Below are 23,895 nucleotides of genomic sequence, written 5' to 3'. Positions count from 1 at the left end.
TTTTTGTGCATTTGTTTGAGCCACCATTGGTACTGCCCTGTTAGTTTTATTGTAGTACGATTATGGTTTGTGGGTTTGTAAATGTCATTTACTTACTTGTATGCAATGGGACATGGATTGTGAATAGGAATCTTTTCAATTTTTGGTTCACCTGATCAAAAGTCAAGTGAGCGCTTGTCATGGTTGTTCATCCATCATTAGCTTCTGTGTTTGTGACATTTCTCCTGAAACTACAAGGAGCATGAAGATGACACTTAGCATGAGTGATCTTAGTAATGGTGCACAATAATCTGATTCTAAACATGGACACTATGGAGACCATATTTTTAAGACCCATTGAAAGCCATTGTTATGACAGTATGCCTTCAGTATTAATTGAAATTTGGGACCTAACTTGTTTTACAAATTTTGTTCTAGGCATGACTCTCAGCAGTCAGTGCCATTGTTGGAAGTGATATTTTAAACATTATTTTGTTTCAACTAGTGGTGGTCCGATTAATTGAAATAGTCGAAGATTGGTCGCAAAGACTAAACAACCAAACAATCGATCATGTTTTCTCATAATCGAACACAAACAATTTTGGACACTTGTTTGCATTAACTACCATTTTTTCACAAGGTTGGTTTTGTCTGTTACATTTCACAAGCACTACAAGCTCATTCCTTGTCATTATTGAATTATCCATGAAATTTAGGATCATACCATTCTAGTCATCCTTTAAGATGTGAAATTTGTAAATGCATTTTGTGCAATTTGCAAAAACAACCTGAAAGAACTACACGCTTTTTTCTATATTTTTGTGCATTAACAAACATAACCAGGATAATTTGATAAATGACACTAACCAATTATTTTCGATGATTGATCAATTGTAATGAACCAATTATCAATTGTGAGATGTTACTATCTTTGGCAGTGATTTTTCTTAAGCTCACTCTAGATGTTTGTGCCCCAATAATGTTGAAGTGTGATAAAATTATTTATTTCATAGTGAGGTGAGCTTCAGAGCCTTGTGGCTCTCTCTGATTAATTCAATTTTGTGCAACATGCTGTTTTTGATCTTCTTCACGATAGGTTTTCAGGTAAGAATTGGGTTCCCCCAACCTGTGCTGGTCGTGAAATATGACTGAATGGATGGGCTTAATATCAGTCACTGATTTCACAGGGTGCTTTGACAAGATTTCTGTGACATCTACAGGGTTTTACCTCGACTTGCTAACATGGGGGTCCTAGAGACCCCCAATTAATAGTTTTAGGGGTCCCTGGAGGTGATGTGAGGCTCCGGTGAAGTAACGGTGTAGAGAACTGTACGTTTTGATAATTTCTTTAGAGCCTGGAATGAATCATTGATCATGTGGACTGATGGATGAAAGGATGCACATAACTACTCTGAATGAAACAACCAAGCATTTAGCACGGTCATCGTCTGTCATAATGACACCATATTAAAGACAAAAGTCCAATTGTTAATCTTAGTTTGTTTATTATTATTTTTCCAGTGCAACACATCTGTAGCTAAATGTTGAATTGAATAGATGTCGAAATCAATGTCAACTGTCTTGTTGAAACTGGAGCTAAAGGACCCTTAAAGGCAGACATGGTAAAAGTCTGTGGTGGTTGGTAAACCTGTATTGGGTGCAATAAGATATCACCTTTGAATTTTGAGACACTTCATTTGGAATAATGATTTCATGTTTGTATTTTCTGCAGCTTAGAGAAGACCTGAAAGAGCCGTCAGATTTAGAGAGGGAAGAAGATGCCATAGACCGTATGAAAGACAATATGGCACTTGATGACAAGAAACCAGAAGGATCATACAAGATTGAAGAAAGTGAAGGAATATAGACATAAACTGTAGTATACTTAGTTAATGACCACTTAATATTTATTGCAAGATATCTGATGGCTTTTTTTGTTTTTAAAGAATTTTTTTATTTAGTTTATTTATGCCATTTATCTATGAAACAATAATCAGGGCAAAGTCATGTCTTCATGTTTCTGAAAGATTCTTAAAAATTCAAGACTACCTGATTATACATTTTACTTTTAGAAGTGTTTTTCTAAACATTTATGTTGCTGTGGTCAAGTTACATGAGAGAAATCCAACAACGAATAGCTGGTATTATGCAAAATTGAAAATATCAATTCTTAAGAGTATTATTTGAAGTCACTCGACCATGTAGACTGGCAGACCGATTTGTGCTGTCTGTTGTTGGCTGTTTGTGATGGACATGTTGCTTGCTTCAGTATTCAGGGAATGTGATAATGTTGCTGAGACTAGACATCTTAGTAATGCTTCAACTTCTGCAAAATACACACTTGGGAAGCTAACAGGGATACAGATACCGTATTTAATGTATTTAGCGCTGAATTTTGTATTAAGTATCTAGTGAAGGACATTTAATAACATGAAAATAATGGACACCTGAGAAGGATGTAAGTCTCTAACATTGAAAATATTTTTATACTGTAGGGATAGTTTGGAGCAGGATCCATAGTTCAATACAGTATCTTTGCTTTTTGATTTTTTTTTTCAGCTATAGATTTAGATTATTTTATTGTATCTGAGAATATTGGGTTTTTCCATATGGTCAGCTGTTAATGCATGCACGGGTTTGTTGTGCCACAAGGTATACCTACATCAGGAATGTTTAACTATCGCACAAAGTGTTTGTGGCGTTATGACATCATAACTCCATAGTTTTTGCATACTGTTATGAATGTCGTAGCGCTACAATCACAATGTGAATTGGGACCTTGAATTTGGATTTATGGTGCATTTTCAAGTTGAAATCTCCATTCACTAGCTTTCAGTCTTTAAATGTACTTATTGCCATTATTAGTACCATCTGCAACATATGCACTTATCAGAGTTCACACAAATATATACTTTCCAATCTCACCAGGGGCTTGCTGTGTCCTTGAGAAAGTCATATCTTATCATTGGACAATTGACATGTTCACTTTGCAACATGGAAAAATGTGTAAAAAATGCTTAGGAGGGAGAAAAGCATTGTTATCTTAGAATTTTCGATGTTATTAATGTTTCTTTAAGGGAAAGATAATGTAGCAGTTCAAAGAAAGTATAATGGAATAAGTATATCAGTAGTTTAATGAGTTGCTTATGCAATTTCATTGCTTTACCAAAAATGATCAGAAATTTAGTATATCATGTCAGCATCACTCACCTTTTGTCCCATTCCCTACCCTCCTAAGATTTTTGCAAAACATAAATTCATGGAACCATTTTTGCAAAAGATTATTGCTTTAACCATGTTAACTATTAACACTATTCCTATTCTGCAGTACATTCCACGATTCATGTTGTGTCTTTGAAGTTGTGTGTTTGAGAGGGATGGTTGTTGTTGTATAGACTAAATAGCACAGATTGCTGCTTGCTGAGAAAATGTTGTCGTACCTGCTTTGGAAATTTCTGTGTTTGGAATTAAGCATGAGAGTCAAGAGGTCCCAGAACTTAGCAGTTAAAGAATTAGGAGTCTGTAGATTCACATACGTTAGGAAACCTTAATGACGCCTGGCCCCTCTTAATTTCAAACACTGAATGATGTCATTATTTCTGTATATTGAAAGTATAGTTGTCGGTAAAGCTATGGTACTTCACGTTTCATCTGTGTGATAACAGTGAAAACAAAATATTCATATTTTTTTAGTGATTTTCTGATGTACGTGTACATACATATATTGCCTTTGAAGTCCAGAAGTAACTGGCATTTGCCAGAGATCTATTACTATTCAAAACTGCAGGTTTACAGAAAATATTAGAACGATTGTGACAAGTATTTGGACCAGTGTTTCACTTAGCCTTGTTAACTGAACATTGTTTACAGAAACATTATTCTAGGTTGTGACTTAGATATATGACAGGTGCTTGTGTCCAGCTGTTGACAGGACAACTGTAACAAGTAACTTGTTATGCTCTCTCTGACACAGGTCTCATAAGAGGCTAGCCCAGCATGTCAGGTGGTAACCATAGCACTTCAGTCATGGGTTTGTTTCCCAAGTAAGACGTAGTAAATTCAGCATGTTACTTCCTCAGCTTCTGTCACTTCATGATGATGATGGTGATGATGATGATGATGATGATGATGATAAGTAATGCTTCCTGATCGCAGTACTCTGTTTATTTTATCGTGAAGAAATTCTTTCTATTGCTTTGTTCTCTTTCAAAAGGGCAACTTAGATATTTTCTGGGTTCAACGGAGAATGTGATGACGATTTGACCTTGATATGAAATATGGTTTCTAGGTACCGTACCATACTCATGTCTTATTTATGGTTCACCCGTGGTTAACTCCTGCCTCTCTTCAGGCTTTACTCATATTTAACTAACATGCCATGATATAACTGAAACGCTGCTTGCATCTGGATTCAACTTTACTCACTCACTGATGGTAAGACCCTGTGGGGATTCTGTCTTAGGATGGTTTCCTAACAACCAGTGTTGGTCTTAGCAACCAGTGTTATTCGCAGGAAGTGACCAGCTGATCAGAGTCTGTAAGTTTGTACGTTGATGGGTCACTGCACACAATATCAATCACTCAGTTGTCTGGTCCAGACTTGAATATTTGCAGTCAAACTTCAAAAAGCTAGAATATTGCGGAATGCAACCTTCAAACATTAAGTCAAAATAAATATAAAAAAGATGTTATCTTTGAAAGAAAGATATCAGCTAAGATTACTATACCCAGTGACTTTCAAATTTTATCCCATTTTCTCTTGGGTGGAGTAAGGTTCCTGAGAAGACCTCAGCTGCTGAAAGAACTTGCACTTACTGTTTCTTCATCAGATTTTCTTAGGTTTAGTTTTTAGATTGAGTCAGCTGAACAAAACACAGAAATCATGCACAGAACAAAGTCCAACGCAACCACAAAAATAATATCTTGATACGAGGGGTCTCAGTAATGTATGTCATGTTTATATAGATGAATTTATTTACAAAATCCTTGTATGAATTATTTTGTCAGATTTTATCATGTTTTCATATTTAGTTCTGTTATGTTTTTGTGTGTTGTGTGTTTGTAGCTTATCAGGAGCTATTGGGAACAAACATTCATATATTACTATGTACATCACAATGTCAGTAGAAACCATTCTGTTGTGTATGAAACTGTGATAAAATCATCCACTGATTAGGAAACTGAACAAGGCTATGATTATCTCTTGCCACTTGTTCAGTGTAAAACCTTTATCTTGGAGTTTTCTTGGTAACATAGTTACGTGGTGTGACATGTTGTTTATTTGTCAATGGTTTTCCTGACAATGACGATACAATCACATCTTTTCACTCTTTTGTAGTAGCCTTGCTCAGTTTGAAACCCTTGAAATTGTCTTGGAAAATAGTTATGTTATTTGGTGAGGTGTGACAAGTGGTGTCTTTAAATTACCCACTGTATATTTATCAGAGGTTATTAAATGTAATGAAACTGGTGATGTTATTTTTTTGGCAAAGATATGATTAACTGAGAATTTTGGGAAAGTATTCTGCCCAGCATGAAACTGAATCATAATTTTTTTGATATTCTTGGCAAAAATTCGTTGTTCTTAACATCTCATGTGGTAGATTTATTTGTTTGGTTTAAAATATGTCAACAAATTAATTCTCAAATGTGGAGAAGAGTTAGGATAATAGTATTTTTGCTGTGTGACAGTTTCAAAACAAGGATAATCCTCAAGAGCTGATGAATATATAAAGGGAAGTAACTCTTCCAATTGTCAATTTGTGAATGTCCCATGTTGCAGTCCATTGTGTGTGTTTTAGTTAACTTAACTTTTCAGTAGCATTGTTCAGACTGATTTTGTAATTATTTCCATTTATCTTGATCTGATTGTCTGAAACTTAATCCTTGCACCAGGTAGTGAGTATTATATGTGTGTGTCAGTTCTTTTCTCATGATCCTCACTGTCATATTGAACAGAGTCATGATCTGACTAGATATGCTGTCACAATTATGATCCACTATGCATGTACATACATTTATGTGAATCAGTTGGGAAATGGCATGTGAATCAGTTTGGAAAAGTGACATGTGAATCAGTTTGGAAATGTGACATGTGAATAAGTTGGGAAAAGTGACATGTGAATCGATGGGGATAATGACATGTGAATCTGCTGGTTTCTCAGCTTCAATGTGTTGTTCTGTGTTCTTCATAGGAGGGACATTTTAGCATGTCTGTTTTTCATGGATAATGCAAGCGATTGCAGTTTGTAGGATTTACTTTTCATTTTACAATTGTGACAACTATGTGTGAAGGTGTAAAGGTCAGGGCTACTCTTTTTTGTGTCCGTTGGCACCAAATTGTTAAATCCATCTCCTTCAGTCCAAATTTCCAAATTGAATTAATGTGGTTGTTTTTTGTTCCATCATATTTATAGACTGAAAGTCTTTCACTCATCCAAATTGTGCTGTCCAGTAATTGTTAATAAGGCTTATGTAAGATGCATGTTTCCATTCATTATAGGACTGAAAGCTTCATATCAGATCATACTCAATAGACATTAAGAGCACCCAATTTTATTCATAAGACTAGTTAATTAGATATCCTTAGACACCATTATAGTACCTGGTAGTAATGTAGCAGATTGCTTTCTATAAAACAAAGTGGGTATTATTGAAGTTTAAAACTGACATTGTGTCATGGATTTACTTCATTTCTAAATTGGTATTAATAATTTAATGATTTGAGATTATGTTTGGTGCTGTAACAGTACTTGTTTTCAGAGACCATCAACATTGTTCACATAACATCTGCTTTGTTTCACAACTTATTGAAGTCCACCATCACCTATGTCATTTTTCAACCACATTCGTTTCTCATCCTCTCCAGTCAAGGGTATGTTTTGTTTCAAAATGTGAAAGAGTTTGTAATTGGGATGATTAAAGGTTTGTAACTAATCTCAGTAATAATTAAAACTGGTTAATATTGGAAAGTTGAAGCTTTTCAATTATGAATAAATAGTTTGGTTGACAGTTCTTTTACAGGTTGCCAGGTGACAGCAGAGCTGTATCCATGACTGGGGTTGTTTCATTACCTATATGTGTGGGTTTTATACAGATGTGCATAATATATGTTTGTTCATGTGGTTTACATATTTTGTACATTGTGGGCGAAGACAACTGAGGGAAATAAATTGTTATATACACACCAGTTAATGCGCTTTGTTGGATGTTTTACAGCGTGGAGTGAGTTAGTGAGTTTAGTTTTACAGCAATATCACAGCTCTTTACACTGTGAATTGATTGATTGATTGAGTTTTGTTTAATGTGCCTGCAGCAATATTCCAGCGATATGGGCAGTTTGTAAATAATCGAGTCTGGACCAGACAATCCAGTGATCAACAGCATGACCATTTATTTACACAATATTGTCAAAAGTCAGCGATGCCTGACCACCAGATGCCGTTAGTTGCCACTTACGACAAGCATGGGTTACTGAAGATCAATTCTAACCCGGATCCTCACGGGTCTTTGCAGTGTGGCAGTACCAGGGTGCCATTGAAAAAAACGACCTTAGTGCTGAGGTGATCTTAACTACAGGGGTGGAAATAACTTTAAAATTGCTAGTGTACTCCGGTACAGTGGCACATGTAAAATCACTTGCCCTGATAATTTTTCCACTATACCGGCTGTTTTCTTGTTGATTTTTAAAACAAACAACATAATTAACATTGGAAAGTCAACTGGACACCGGTACAGTGTGATATACAAAAAAAACCCACTGGACTCGGACATCGGGCAATGGGTTATTTCCACCCCTGAACTATCATACTTTAACAACGATTGAAGACAGTCGTAATACCAAGTTTGTTCCATACAGCAGCACCCACGTCCCAAATACATTCTATTGGATGGATTGGTGATCGGATGTTATATCCTGGAAAATGGCTGACTGTGGAACGACCTGTTTGTGATAAGTGGCTAAGCTGTGAATTCTTTGTTGAGATTTGGATCCTATTCCTCATAGCAGTCTTTGAGTTCAGATGATCTCAACTCTTATGCTTTCAGATACTTTACGACCGCCTCCGTGGTGTAGTGGTTAGAGCATCCGCTTTCACCTCACCTTACCTCAGATACTTTACAACCATCAAGTTGAACAAAACGCCCAAAGTTTAACATGGCATTATGATCATCATATCGCTCGGTTGAGCAAAACTCATAAATTTTAACATAGCATAATGAACGTTGTGTCGTCAAGTTGAACCCACATGCTTCAGAAACTGCAGAATAGTAGCAATAAGTTTGCTGTGTCGACACGAGACTATTTTGAAGAACAAATTTGATAAACCACAGGGACTGGACACCTTCCTCCTCAAGCTTTAGTGCATTCTGTGCTGATGCATATACGTGTGTGTAGTCATGACAACAGGGTCTTCACTCACACTATGAGCAGTTTGTGTGGTTGTTCTTGACTGGTTGGGTTGTCAAAATGCAGGTGACCTCTCTTTCCTTGACACTGGACACGAGAGGGTTGGGTGCTGATTAGATTCCCAGTAATGCATACTTGTCATAGAGTGGACAAATAACATAATGTGGATTGACTGGCCACAATGTATGATTTGAATGGCTGATTGTGGGTTGTGACTTTCATCACAGTGAATTTTGTTCATACAGGCAACACATGTTTGCAGTGCCCAGAGTTACTTACTTACAGGCTGTCGAGTTATGACTGGAATATTGCTGAGTGTCTTAAATACATCCAGCATGCTCAACCAGCAATATTTACAAGATGCATTAGCTGCGTTCAAAATGGGCAATGAACCAAACTAATTTCAGTAATTATTTTTCAAACATGTATCTTTTTTCCAACCATTGATCTTACTGTTTACAGAAACAATCCTGATAAAATTATGCCCTTCATGCAGTTATGAAAGTTGCTGTAGAAACATATAGGTATGTAAATGAGTATAGGTACAAATGGAACTGATGAGATGTGTTACTAAGCAGTACTTAAAGAACCACTAAACTTTGTTTTTGTTACTCTTTAACCATTACATATGAAAGATTTGTGGTTAGTCTTATGCGGAACACCAAATTTATTCTTTAAAACTTGTGGTTATTTAATACCGAGCGATTAAAAGTTGCCAAAAAGTCGCCTGCTTCCCTCTCGCCCGCCAACGAAACCACAGACAGGTTACGTAACTCTGTCGCCGGAGCACTGCAGTGACGTCATATGAGGAACGATTTTCAGTTAGTTGTATAGAAAATGTGTAGCACGCTCATCATTTTGATGATTTCTCGACATCAACGACGACATGCCGAATCGTTGCTTTGTCGTCAATTGCTCCTAGGGGGTCGGGCGATGGTGTCCCCATGCACAGATTTCCACAGGACCCCGCAGTTCGTGCTAAATGGGTTATGTTTGTGAGTGCGAAGCGAGCGTTGTGGAAACCTGAAACGATATCTTACTTGTGTTCAGATCGCTTCACGGAAGTTAAAGGATCAAAACTACTTACTAGTTGTAGTAAAATATGCATATGATTGATGACCATAAAGATTTTCTAAGACACAACTTGTAACATAACGATTTCTTCCTCGGAAGTGAGGTTGTGGTCGAAGTAACAATAATATTGTAAGTAGTATTATATTGACACCCACCTCGCTGCCACGAGAGAAATTGTTATGTTATACGCTTTGTCATGCAAAATCCTATTGGCCATCAATAAAATACATATTTTACTACCAGTAGAAAGTAGTTTTGATTTTGTAACTCGGTGGAAACAAACCTAAATACCATTTATCCTCAGACTGGCGGATGTTCCCGATAGGGCGCCGCCATTTTTAAAAATAAAAAAATCTGTTAGAATTAATGAGATTATAGTTTGTTTTCATCAAGTTAGAAAATCAAGACTACTTTCTACTCGTAGTTAAATATGTATTGGAATCATAACCAAACGGATTTTGCATGACACAACTTATAACATAACGATTTCTTCCACGGAAGCGAGGTGGGGGTCGAAGTCACAATACTGTGCGATAAATTTCTTGCTACATTCCCATGGTTAATGTCCACTCACCAGTATGTAGATACTAGTCAATGTGCGTCTTTATATTTGGTCTTATAATCCTAATTAGTTTATTATCATACTTGTATGCATTTTGAAACTAAATAAAAAGCAGACGATCTGCTGATACTTATGGTGAATTTATAACAGAACTGTAATATCTAGACATTTTATAGTTTGCCAATGTGAATCATAATTCGCACACACACCCTAGTGCATGTTGTCTGTCTCATTACACTTCACGGCGAAAACAATGATTCTGTTGAATGCTACGACAAATGAATAAAAACAAAATGCAAATATTAAAATTAAAACAGATTAAAGTTATAGGAACAATATCCATCAATATCCACAAAACTGTTCCAAATGATGTGTCTTTTAACAGTTTAATATACGAAAAAGTGATAAATCTTTTCAGGTATTGGTGTATAGTCTCATTGGTCACCCAAGATAGCACACCTGGCAACCAATTGCATAATGTCCGCCTTTCTTTAAAAACAGTAATTTAGTTAGCCAATAATGGGCAATCAATCAATGTATTGCCGGTTAATCCTTTGAAAGAAGGACGTTGTTTTTTACGCAGACACCGACACGACAGAGTGTATTCAGTATAGATTAGTAAATCTACATACATAAACACTACCTTTTTGACAATTCCGCTGTGTAAGATAAAAGTAATTAATCAATCACCGTGTTATCGGTTAATCCTTTGATCGATGTTTATAATGTTGAATATTTACTCCAGACACAAGAAATGCCAAATGGGAACCTTTGTCGGGTAATTTAAGTGTGTTACCACTAATTATACCTGTTATAAATTCATTAACTGACCATCAAGTGAATGATGACAAATAACATGTGTAGTATTAATTGCTGTATTGCATGTGAAAACTTATGGGCCGACACTGTTTTGAGAATACAAACAGATTTTTACATGACATGATTAAATATCGAGGTAAAAAAACACAGAAATGGGATCAATTTGGATCAGTCATTATACAAATAGGGCCTAACGACACCAATCGATTTTGACAGAATCGTCTATGAAAACAAGTTGTAACTCGGAAACTAGGCAAAGCAGGAGACAAAATTAAATGACAGTAGATTGTGAGAACATATAGCTTTCATTTTCCACAACAATTGTCACGATTTCAGGTTTATACAAGCCTGTAAACAACATAATTTAACCCCTAAAATGTAGATGAATTCTGCACAGGCCCTCCAAGCTATTCCTCATATGACGTCACAGAGTCGCGCCGCTCTGATTGGTTGAAATTTCGTTCATGGGTGAGAATTGTGCACTGTTGTCAAAAAAGGTCGATTTAAGTCAATTAAAGGTCGAAATGAGTAGTTTTAATGACGAGGTTTCATTTATAACGATGCGAGTTAGTGATTTATGTATTTTACCCCCTAGGGTTTATGTGACCTTTAAATTAGTATCAAGGGGTGAAACTTCCAATATTTATTTTCCAATACAGAAATCTTTAAAAATAACATCCAAAATATCTTCTGAAGTTATCTTCCCAGTGATCTTCCCAAGTTCCCGAGCTGCTTTTGGAAGTTGTTGTGCAGATAGAACAATATCTGTGTCTTGCTCCAGACTGAAGTAGGATTCAAGATGGCTGACACACCGAGTGAGATGGTGCCGATGACGGGCCTTGGTAAGACTTGGGTTGCCACTCAGAGGATTTCCACATCTGAGAAAAACAGATTTTCTTCGCATCAAAAGCTAAAAAAATAACTTCAGCTAGAATTTCAAAATTTCATTTTCAACAGGCCTAGATAAATCAATGAAAAATGAAAATATTTCATAGTGTGTACATGAACTACCCGTAACTTGAAGACATGGAGCTGTTAAAGTATGGGAGTTACTTATCATCTTAGCGATACGATCGTTGTGAGGAACGGGCCCCTGAAGACATGGAGATGATCTCCTGACACAGACATGTGTGCAGGGTATGACAGGTTGGGGTTGACGTTTGATAACATCATCATGTTTCACAATATTGTCCCTGAACCTTTACATTACCCAGGTTTACAGCTATACTGACAAGTCATACAGATTCTCCCAGTCACTGAACTGGAGCACTATATATGCTTCAGTCTGTGTTCCAGATGTTTCAAGTTGACTAAAGCCATCACCTGACACTGTGACTGGAGATTAAATATTTCTTTCCTGCACTACAAAACCAGATGGATTTCTTTATAACCTATCAGCCAAAATCTTAAAAAAATTATCCTCATCTTGCAACAAGGTATTTTTGGGGCAGAAACTTTTCATCAACAGTTTGAAGCACAAATTACTTTTTTTCGTTGGAATCTCACACTTTTTAAAGCAATTCAGTGGACATTGTTTTCTTCAATAAAATAATACCATCCCCACTTCTGACTATGAAGTGGTCAACCCCTGATATTCTCCTTCCATCAACTTATTCAGTCATTGACACATTTTATCTCAGCATTATAAGTGGAAATAATTAACCTAAGAAAATTCACATACTTTCAGTTCATTGTGACAAAAATTTACAAGATTCATGGTCTTGATTTTCTTACAGGATTAATTTTTTAAATGGTCTGTAATCTCAAATATTTAATTTGTGGGGCACTGTTGACTCAGATACTCACGTATCTTCCATTTTAATATGCACAGACACCCACTGATCCAATATCTTCACTGTAGTTCGATCAGACAGCTGCTGCGCTAAGATCTTCCACCATACTACTTAACAGACAACTGTGGAGCTAAGATTTTCCACTATACTACGAACAGACACCTGCTGAGCTAAGATCTTCCACTATACTACGAACAGACACCTGCTGAGCTAAGATCTTCCACTATACTACGAACAGACACCTGCTGAGCTAAGATCTTCCACCACACTACAAACAGACACCTGCTAAGATTCTTCCACCATGCTACAAACAGACACCAGCTGAGCTAAGATCTTCCACTATACTACGAACAGACACCTGCTGAGCTAAGATCTTCCACTATACTACGAACAGACACCTGCTGAGCTAAGATCTTCCACTATACTACGAACAGACACCTGCGGAGCTAAGATCTTCCACTATACTACGAACAGACACCTGCTGGGCTAAGATCTTCCACTATACTACTTAACAGGCACCTCTGCTGGAACTAAGATCTCCCACCATGGTATACAAAACACCTGCTGAGCTAAGATCTTCCACTATACTATGAACAGACACCTACTGAGCTAAGATCTTCCACTATACTACGAACAGACACCTACTGAGCTAAGATCTTCCACTATACTACGAACAGACACCTACTGAGCTAAGATCTTCCACTATACTACTAAGATCTTCCACAAACAGACACCTACTGAGCTAAGATCTTCCACTATACTACGAACAGACACCTACTGAGCTAAGATCTTCCACTATACTACGAACAGACACCTACTGAGCTAAGATCTTCCACTATACTACGAACAGACACCTACTGAGCTAAGATCTTCCACTATACTACAAACACCTACTGAGACTTCCTACTGAGACACCTAAGAGCTAAGATCTTCCACTATACTATGAATAGACACCTGCTGAGCTAAGATCTTCCTCTATACTGAACTACTGAACAGACACCTGCTGAGCTAAGATCTTCCACTATACTACGAACAGACACCTGCTGAGCTAAGATCTTCCACTATACTACGAACAGACACCTGCTGAGCTAAGATCTTCCACTATACTACTGAACAGACACTTAGTGAGCTATGATCTTCCACTATACACTGAGTATAAAAACAGAGATGCACTGAGCTAAGATCTGCTCCAGGAAAACTGACTTTTAAAGGTAAAGGATGTCAATACCATCAACATACAACAAATACAGAGTGACACCTACCCACGTTTCACCGTCTCCGCCAGAAGGATTATGAAGTGTTCCATTCCTTCCCCTGTGGTACAGGACAGTGCTGCCGTGGCAACATCCCCAGGGGGAAAGTTTGGGTTCCATGAGGGCACAAGGTCACACTTGTTGACCACCAGCAGTGTCTGTCTGTCCTCATCCAGCTGGACAGCATCTCCAGCATCCAGCATCAGTCTATCTGCTTCACTGTCTTCATGCTGTGTGGTGTCCATCACTCCAAGGTCATACAAATGGTCCCTTACAAATTTGTCCACATCACAGTCTGTGTAAGCCGATGAAAACTTTGATGCATCCACAAGAATTATTTTGATGTCTGCTTGCTTTGCTCTGAAGAAGAGAATGACAAATCATTTGAAATCAATTGGAAGTCCATTATCCAACAGGCAACTCTGTTGTTCCAATGTCCAATAAATCTTTTATCTGCTGCTATCAACTTTCCAAAACGTTTCTATGGAAATGAGCACTTAAGAAAAAAAAGAATTTCCAAATTTCTTTTTCAGAACTTTTTTTGAGAGACAAACACTAAAGATATTTAAAGATATATATTTTGACGATTTTTTAGGTACCAAAGAGCACTAAAAGGAGACAAGCATATGATATGAGGACATTCATTTATAAATATGAAGTAACTTGCTACAAGAACTTTAAGGGGAGATAAGCATTACATAGTAGGACATATCCTATACCTGAAATCCAAATAAGGATTTAAACATGTGGTACCAAAACGAGGAAGCATAAAAACCTCTCTCCATCTGACATTGTTCTTGACATTGTACAGGATGTATCCAGGAGACCAAACTTAATGTCCTTGGCAGGTAATATGGGGAAAATAATGATTTCACTGAAATTGGTTAGTATAATTCAAGTCGCATGTACATGACCATAATATTAGTTTTCGCTATATGACATTAACAGTGAAGTTTGTGATTACGATTTGAGTATGTGGAAGCTTGCTGCCGATTTAGGGCTGAATATTCATATCTGAGCAGGTCCAGATTAATCCTTGTAAAATGTCAGAAATATTGCAGATTGAGTGAGTGAGTGAGTTGAGTTTTACGCCGTACTCAGCAATATTCCAGCTATATGGCGGTGGTCTGTAAATAATCGAGTCTGGACAAGACAATCCAGTGATCAACATCATGAGCATCGATCTACGCAAATGGGAACCGATGACATGTGTCAACCAAGTCAGCGAGCCTGACCACCCGATCCCGTTAGTTGCCTCTTATGACAAGCATGGGTTACTTAAGATCAATATTCTAACCCAGATCTTCACGGGTCTGCAGATTGAGCAGATATACAGCACCTGAGGAAATAAGGATCACTTCTTGGCATCTCAAATTAACATACAAGTGTTAATCATAAAGCTGTAATATACTGATGGTAAAAAGTTAAACAGCTGCATTGTGAGTAAAATATTTAGCTAATGGTGAATTGCAGAACTACGAACACGGATAAGACAGTAGCACTATCCATGCCATGCTGGGAGGTGTGCACAAGATTCACGATCATTCACAACCTTACACATACTACTCCATTGTGATTTTTCAACGTCTATCACAATGATTCCAAACTTTTTTGTTGTTCTGCTCTGTACTGTAATGTTTTCGTTAGTAAATGTGTTTCGTCTTGTAACATCGTAATGTTTGGCCTTTGCTTACACCCCAGAAAAACCTGCTTCCAATGACTACCGACTGCTTCCATAACCCTCTACTGTTCCACGTGAGGTCAGAATTTAGGTGTTGTTTAACTTTTTACCATCAGTATATGTTACAGTTAGTTCATATGATAACCTATAAAAAGTTCAGTGTAAACATTTTCTGCACCAAAGCATTGCTTTTTCCAGTTCAGAAGTCTACATTTACCACCTCTCTATTGCACGTCGGACACCCTCCTTCTCTACAGCATCCCCTGTCTCTCGAAGTCCTGCTGTGTCACTCAAGAGCACCGGGTAACCTCCGATGTTGAGCGCCGTCTCCACCACATCCCGTGTAGTGCCAGCTATAGGGGAGACAATGGCAGCTGGTCTCTGACCTGTAGATCCAACAAATACAATACAAATATATTTCACACATTAAAACAAATCATGTTAAACATCTGGTAAAAACATTAGAAAATATTCGCCAACACACGTAAAGATTTTCATTTCTTAACGAGTTGAGCTAAGGAGAACTGAGGCAATGTTCCTAGGGTCTGAACTATTTGAAATGTATAAACACATGCTTCTGAAGATCCCAATCTTGATGTGTAAGGCCATACTCAGCAATATTCCAGCTATATGACAGCAAGCTGTAAATGGTCTACACAATCCAGTGATCAACTGCAAGGGCATCAATCTACACAATTGGGATATGATGACATGTGTCAACCAAGTCAGAAAGTCTGACCATCCAATCCCATCAGTTGCCTCTCACAACAAGCATGGGTTGCTGAAGACCAATTCTAATCTAGATCTTCACTGGTCCTGCATTAAATATGGATCAAGTGATTATGATGTTTTTGCATAATGGCTAGTGTTAGCTAGTGATGTAACAAACAAACTCAACAAACTTGGTATTACAAACTTTCCCAATATGCTTGGATAGGGGTTTGTCTGTAGACAAACATGGTTGTAAATTGGCAATATGAAATATATTGGCCTGTTCACTCAAACATTACCTATTAATTTAAGAATGCAATACATGTATATATGTTTTGTCTTATCATAAATTTAATAAACTATATTTGTTTATTGTTTATCACACTCAGCAATGTTCCAGGTATGCTATGATGGTCTGTAAATACTTGACACTGGACCAGACAAACCGGTGACTGACATCTTCAACAGATCAATCTTACAACTGAGATACGATGACATGAGTCAACAAGACCACCCGATCCTGTTAGTCATAAATTATCAATAACATAATATGCATTACAATTTTTTAATATATCTGCCAGAGATTGAACTTTTTTGACAAAATCAGCTGTCATCATTGGTTAGAATTAGCATGTGAAGTTTCAAATTGAAATGTTTAGCAGTTTCAGAGTGAGGAAGTGTATTTTTAGAGAATTCAGGGCATGTCCACTGATGACTAACCTGCAATGACATAAGCTCACTTTTCCTTTTGGGGAGGTAAAAATGAGAGCAGTCGATATACTTACACAGTGCATTGAGGAGGCTGCTCTTGCCCACATTTGGTTCTCCAATGATCGCAACACGTACTCCAGATCGTAACCTTTCCCCTCTACGGTTGTCGTGGAGATGGCCTTTCATTTCTTCTGCCATCACTTGCACCTCTGACCTTGCTGAAATGTCCCATAATAACATCTGATACATCTCTTAATTCTTTGAATCAATGTAGGGATTCTGGTAAGAATGGTTCCCCAGAAACCTATGCTGTTTGTAAGAAGCCACTTGCATAAGGTTCAGAGTTTTGGCTTGATCGCATGCCACACTAATACGTGTGGATCATTGCTCTAAATGACTATCAATGACTAGACTGTCAGTTCTAGACTTGTTCATTTATTTGTTGACATTGAATGTGGCATTAAATGACAAAAAAGCCAAACAAACCAAATTCTTATGACTGACTGACTAACTGACTGACTGAGTTTGGTTTTACACCGCTTTTAGCAATATTCCAGCAACATCACGGCAGGGGACACCAGAAATGGCAAATTCTTATGAAAAAATATGTATCAATTTGGGGAAATGAACCTTAAAATCAAATTAATCAACCCTCAAAGTAATTAATTAGAATTCTTGATAGTAAGACTTACCATGATCTAAAACGCCATCCTCTATGTTCTCATCTTCACTGAAGTCAATATATGCCTCTACATTGGCGAGACACTGGAACATTATTTAAACTTGTATGAAATGTATACAACTTGTATACAACTGATAATAGGTTCATAGGTTGTTCTGGATTATAAAATAAACAGGAGCATCTGATTGGATAAAAAATGTTAAATGGGATTGTAACTATGACTTTTCCCTGAATTTGAATTTATTATCACAAAATATACTCAAGGGGAAACATAGGCTACAGAGGATGCCACTGCTTATAAGATTAAATGGCCAAGGTTATGCAGGTGCTTGTAGGTTGCAGCGATACTACCTTAGAACTTATCTTAATTTATTAAAACTACTGACCCCTTGCAAACAATAAATACAGAAGAAAGTCATCTTGATATTTCGTAACATTTTTCATCACAAAACACAAAATAGTGTATTGTTTTAACATCTTTCCCCTCAACTGCGATTTTTTTTCACCATTTGTATCAGGGATTTGACAAATATTGAGTACTCGAGCATGGGTTCTTAATGTTCCTGATTAAGGGAGATAACCCCCACAATCACTGCTTTAAAGTGCGCTGCAGATTTAGAAGAAAATGGTGCAGCACCTGGGTGTATTTACACAGAGCTGTAGCTTAGGTAAGAAAAACAAATAATTAGTTGTGTGGCATATTAACACTGAAACAGACTACGCAAGTCTGGGTACAAGTCTATGTTTTGCCACCTGTCAGAACCTAGCTCCAGATTCACCAGGGTACGACTGAGTCTCTGACCTTGATGATCCTCCTCCTCCAAGCCATGTACATATTCCCGAGATCCCCCTCCATCTGGCGTAGTGCCTGGCGTCTCTGTGCTTCTGTCTCTGCTGAGATCAGGTCAGACAGACCCTCCACCTCCGTCAGGTCAAGCTGACCGTTCATATAGGCCCTGGTGGACGGAAATGTCTGAATAAGGGCACCATGTTCTTCTCACAAATAACAACACAACTCAGTTTTGACCAGCTGCAAAATGCTGTCACTGGGTTAGGTAATATTCCTGCATTTTTTTTAAAAACAAAGAAGCAAATGAACCAACAAACAACACTGATTATTCCAGAGAGTGACAGGTATAAATCACAGTGAGTTGGAATTATTCTACAGACCAGTGCAAAAAGTATTCAGACACTTGACGTGATTTCCATAGACTTTTATGTTATTTCAGTGTAGCATAAATAATTTTCATAAAGTGAGTTTAAGACGGATCTTTGTAAAATTTGACAGGCATATTTGAAATCATCTCTGCTCTGCGTACATAATATCAGTTCATTTTCCGACCACTATTTAACTAATGACATCACTTTTATCAACTCGTGTATGGTTCCACAATGCACAATCACATAGGCCGCCATGTTAAAGGAGTTCATGGCACTGTACATATGTTGATTAAATTGTTGCCATTAGATAAATGAGCAACAGAAAATTAAACAGAAATTATGTGATTGTAGGTAAGATGATTCTTTACAAATGTGCAAAATTTGACTTGGATCTTACAAAATATAAAAAAGGGAATTTTTTTATGCTACATTAAATTTACATGTAAGTCTATGGAAATTACGTTAAGTGTCCGAATATTTTTAGCACTACTCTGTACAAGGAAGAGAACTGAAGTTTTGGAACAGGTATAGTGAATGCTTCTATGGATCACTGAAAAATTCAAATTATCCAAAACCCTACAGATGACTGTTAGAATTGATCTTCAGTAACCCATGCTTGTCGAAAGAGGAGACTAATGGGATTGGGTGGTCAGGTTCGCTGACTTGGTTGACACATGTCATCGAATCCTTATTGCGTAGATCAATGCTCATGATGTTATCACTGGATTGTCTGGTCCAGACTTGTTTATTTACAAACCGTCTCCATAAAGTTGGAATATTGCTGAGTGTGGCATTAAACAACCAAGCTACAGATGACTAGACACGATGATAGTAACTGAATGATTAAAGGAAGGACCGCCTCCGTGGTGTAGTGGTTAGAGCGTCCGCCCGGAGAGCGGAAGGTCGCGGGTTCGATCCCCGACCGCGTCATACCAAAAGACGTTAAAATATGGTACTTCTTGGTCCCTGCCTGGGGCTCGGCATTAATGGGTACAACAAGGACTGGTCGGCTCGGAGTCAGTATAATGTGTCTGAGTGGGGTATTCATGCTTCACTGCGGCATGGTATCTCAGTGGGCTAGCACTATAAAACCAGCTTCAGTCTGGGCTAGTACAAGCAGCCGCACATACACGCATTACACGCATGCACGTCGTTAAACCCAAATTCACCTCACCTCACCTCACCTCACCTTAAAGGAAGCTTATGCAAGCTTGTACAAAGCAATCTTACTACTACTGCTGCTGTAAGTATATTAAACAGAAGATTCAGCTTAGCTGTAGTACATTGTCACTATTCTTTCTGCAAATGCACATTTATGCTGTGCATTATTATTTTCTGTTCTGTTTATGCTTGATTTTTTCTCACGAATGAATGATTGAATTTGCTTTTACTTGTCTCTAAACTGTATGCTTAACTAGAAATAACCAAATGTTGTTTATGCCAAGCTGGAAGCCCTTTGAGTGTGAGAGGAATATTTTCTTACCTTTTTGTGAACTCTCCAGCTTCAGCATGGCGGAAACCGGGAAGTTCCACAAGCGCCCAACATCGCTGTCACCACAGCGGCACCGCCATGCACCTGGAACTCTGCACAGTCCTCACCTGTGAAGCTCTTCGGCCCTGGAATGACACTGTCACTTTAGCCCTTACTATCTACAGATAGTTAACTGTTCGCTACCCACACCTGTTAACTTCACCACCATTTACTACCTCCAAATGTTAACTGCACAATGCATGCATCTAAAACAACTTACAGCTGTTTAGTGAGTGAGTTTAGTTTTATGTTGCTTTCAGCAATATTCCAGCTATATGGTGGCGGTCTGTAAATAATCGAGTCTAGACCAGACAATCCTGTGATCAACAGCATGAGCATCAATCTACGCATTTGGGATATGATGACATGTGTCAAACAAGTCAGCGAGCCTGACCACCCGATCCCATTAGTTGCCTCTTACGACAAGCATGGGTTACTGCATGAAGACATTTTTGTAAAGATGTTGTGCATTCACATGACTCTTTAACTATGAAATCAATATTGTACATTCTTTTGCAAGATTAATTATCACATGTTATCACATACAACGAAACTTTTGAATGGTATATTCCTAATTTTCTGATGAAGCAAAGCATATAATTCTATAAAAATCAGAAGTACAAGGTCCAAACATTCTTTTTTCACAAACATTACATATTTGAATATTTCTATATAATCAGCACATCTAACAAACCTTGCACTAGAATATAACATTTTCTTCACAGAAAACACTGAACATGTAGTACCTGGAAACCAGAGCACAAGTCCCTTGTCTATTGCTTCTGTGGACTGTGGATGGTAAATCCGTCGTAGAACCGCTTTCCGAGGTGGTGGGATTCTTCTAACCATCTGTCGAAGTGATTCTGATGTGGAAGGTCCGGAGACCCTGATAACAGCAACTCCAGATCTGCCGTGCCCAGACGAGAGGGCAAAGATTGTTCCCCGACCATATAGCACTTGTTGAGAGACTCTCCGGCAATGGGTGTGTCCAAGGCGGCAGGCCAGGAGTTTCATCCATAGCATCATATGGTCAGCCTGTGAATATTACATCAGTGTTTTAAAAAAACATTAAATAAATCTGTTATCACCATTATATGGGGATTTATCAACTTTTCCAAACTTACTGTTCACAGGCAAGCTGGGAAAATTAAAAATATTAAAGGTGTTATTTTTTCAAATTAGGAGGCATTTTAAACATTGCATTTAATGCAATAGTGTTCAACAACAAACTATTTGCACTGTCAACACAGTATATATGTTACAGTCAGATTGTGAAATGAGTCATTTCACGAAATGACTAAAAATTTCAGTCATTTCGTGAAATAACTAAGAGGGTCAGCCATTCAACTATCCTTACTGCTCATTCTTCTTTCTACCTGGGTTAGGGTTAACCTTGGCATTCTCTCTGTGTGACTTTATGTGCAGTGATATTGCAGTGTTGGACAGGCCATTTATACTGATGTTCGGCATCGATTTCCAATGTATCCGACTAAGACATGTGTTTCGTGTTTCTGAGAGTCGGGACCACAAAATGCATTTTGGCGATTTAATTGTTTCGTGCATCACGAACATTGGTAATCGTTATCAAGCACATTAATACATCAAATTTGATGAAAACGTCCAAACCTATTTATTTAGCAAATAGCGAAATAGCTGATCCTCAGTCATTTCATGAAATGACTGAAATTTTTAGTCATTTCACGAAATGACTGATTTCACAATCTGACTGTATCATATACTGTAAGCCATTAAAAACGCAATTGGTATTTGTTGTCCTGAAACTCACAAAAGTTCTATTGAAGATTTTTGCCTGCGATACAGAGGATGTAGGGATAAAAGGCTGTTATTCTGGCCCATTTCGAGTTCGAGTCCCGGAGCATTCCTCTCACATGAACTTTGATACTTAAAACTGAACCTTTGACATTTCTCGTAAACACAACCACATTCATGAAACACGCTTGTGCACATGCATTACCTGCACCCAGGCCCTGTAAAAGCACAAGGAATTGTGGAACTCAATCACTTTGAGAAAATGCCACACTTGACACAAGATGAAAAGGAATCAGGTTATCGGTATGGTCAGCCAGGGTGCTTCAGATGTGATGATTACCAGGCACTTTAATGTGCATCCATCCACTGTAAGTTCCACAATGTTTTGGGCTACCGGAAGTGTTGCTGATCGTCCGCGACCTTGTGCACCACCTGTGATAACAGCTCGACAAAACCGCAATATCCGAAGTTTCACACTTGCGAAATCGGTTCCCAAACAGCTGTTGATTAGGCAAGGAGGACAATTGGGACAAGTCAACGCCATTTCAGCACCCAAAAGGTGCAAGGACGCTTTGCTGCCTTCAACATCCAATGTCGCCACCCGCATCGTGGTCCAACCTTATTGCATCGCCACAGACTTGCCAGACAGCGATGGGCAGCAAATGGGGCCAATCTTGGCAACAGGACATGGCCAGATGTCATTTTGTCAGATGAATCCAGGTTTAACTTATCCTTTGCAGATGGACGCCCACAGACGATCGACGAGAAAGACTTATGCCAAACTGTGTCCTTGAACATGATCGCTTTTGGAGGAGGTGGTGTCATGATCAGACCACAGACCATCAGAGGCTGCAGACCATCCAACAGATGTTCCTGAGAAATGTGTGTCTTTCAATGCCCCAAAGACTGCGAGCATGTCTTGCATCGCACGCTGGACACACACGATATTGACTGCAAGTGACCCCTCCTTTGTTTGATGTCGTTGTTGTGTCACTGATGTTGTTGTTGACTGGACATTTTCAGATGAAATTATTCACAGATGTTCACTTAAAACATATCTGCCAGTTAGGTTTCTATATGTTGAAATTGGTGTGAGTAAAGAAAGTATGAATGTCAAATTGCGTTTTTAATGGCTTACAGTATATATAACAGCTAGTGATACAACATAATACAAGTAATTAAGCCCTACAAGCCAAAAGAGTGATTATACAATAAGAAGATCAGCTGGGAATTTGTAATGACATTGCTTCCTGGCAGAGAGCAGAACATCGTCCCTATGCAAGGTATTTTCCCTTGTTTACGTCGAAGTCGAAGATATCAACCGATGCGAAAGCCCTCAGGAGCTGAGCCTGAGCCTGAAGAAACATATATGACACCTAAAACAAGCTATTTAAAGGAGCTTATCAAGTGATGCCCAGAGGCTGGAAGGCCTTAAATAATCCTGGATGGGACTCAACACCCCACCCCCACCTCCCCAAATGGAAGATCGAGTTTGTATTGACATGGTAGTTGAGGAACCCTTGAGAGCTACCAAATGATAAAACGATGCCGAGACTATGCAGCATGGATCTGTCGGGTCTCAAACTCACTTCTGTCAGCCATAGCTGTCTTTTTCATTCATCTCTTTATCAGGACGATATTATAATCGATCTATTAGGTCAACACGCTGATCATTTCTGACCAGAGTAAAATCAAAACATTCCAAGCCGGAAGCACGTGTGCCTGTCTCCGGGAATCCCCTTGAAATTGATGTTACTAAAA

The 23,895-nt window shown here is 38.1% G+C and overlaps 2 protein-coding genes across 7 annotated transcripts in view; one reads left to right on the top strand and one right to left on the bottom strand.

Annotated features, from left to right (window-relative positions):
- The window catches only part of LOC124259762 (translation initiation factor IF-2-like), a 30,703-nt gene extending 23,535 nt beyond the window's left edge, over positions 1-7,168 (top strand). For 4 of the 6 annotated variants that reach the window (XM_046693962.1, XM_046693960.1, XM_046693964.1 and 1 more), the window contains one exon: positions 1,712-1,839. Coding sequence is in view for 2 of the 6 variants with exons in the window: in XM_046693959.1 (XP_046549915.1) it covers positions 1,712-1,846 (135 nt within the window). In the remaining 4 variants the exon portion in view is untranslated. Of the gene's footprint in view, positions 1-1,711 lie in introns of all 6 variants that reach the window. The other 2 variants (XM_046693959.1, XM_046693958.1) reach the window with 1 other exon arrangement.
- Positions 7,169-11,469: 4,301 nt separating this feature from the next.
- Positions 11,470-23,859, bottom strand: LOC124259763 (tRNA modification GTPase GTPBP3, mitochondrial-like). The gene is given in 11 exon segments (XM_046693965.1): positions 11,470-11,719; positions 13,897-14,247; positions 15,789-15,954; positions 17,065-17,208; positions 17,683-17,755; positions 18,475-18,628; positions 20,317-20,361; positions 20,363-20,450; positions 21,111-21,399; positions 23,377-23,407; positions 23,443-23,859. Coding segments are annotated over 11 exon segments (1,635 nt in total). The 5' UTR covers positions 23,502-23,859; the 3' UTR covers positions 11,470-11,484.
- Between the last annotated feature and the right edge of the window lie 36 nt (positions 23,860-23,895).

Source organism: Haliotis rubra, unplaced genomic scaffold (genome assembly GCF_003918875.1).
Source record: "Haliotis rubra isolate DU_JTF1 unplaced genomic scaffold, ASM391887v1 Scf735, whole genome shotgun sequence".
NCBI classification, from domain to species: Eukaryota; Metazoa; Mollusca; class Gastropoda; order Lepetellida; family Haliotidae; genus Haliotis; species Haliotis rubra.
Note: the sequence above shows the minus strand (reverse complement) of the source record. Positions and strands in the feature narration are given on the sequence as shown.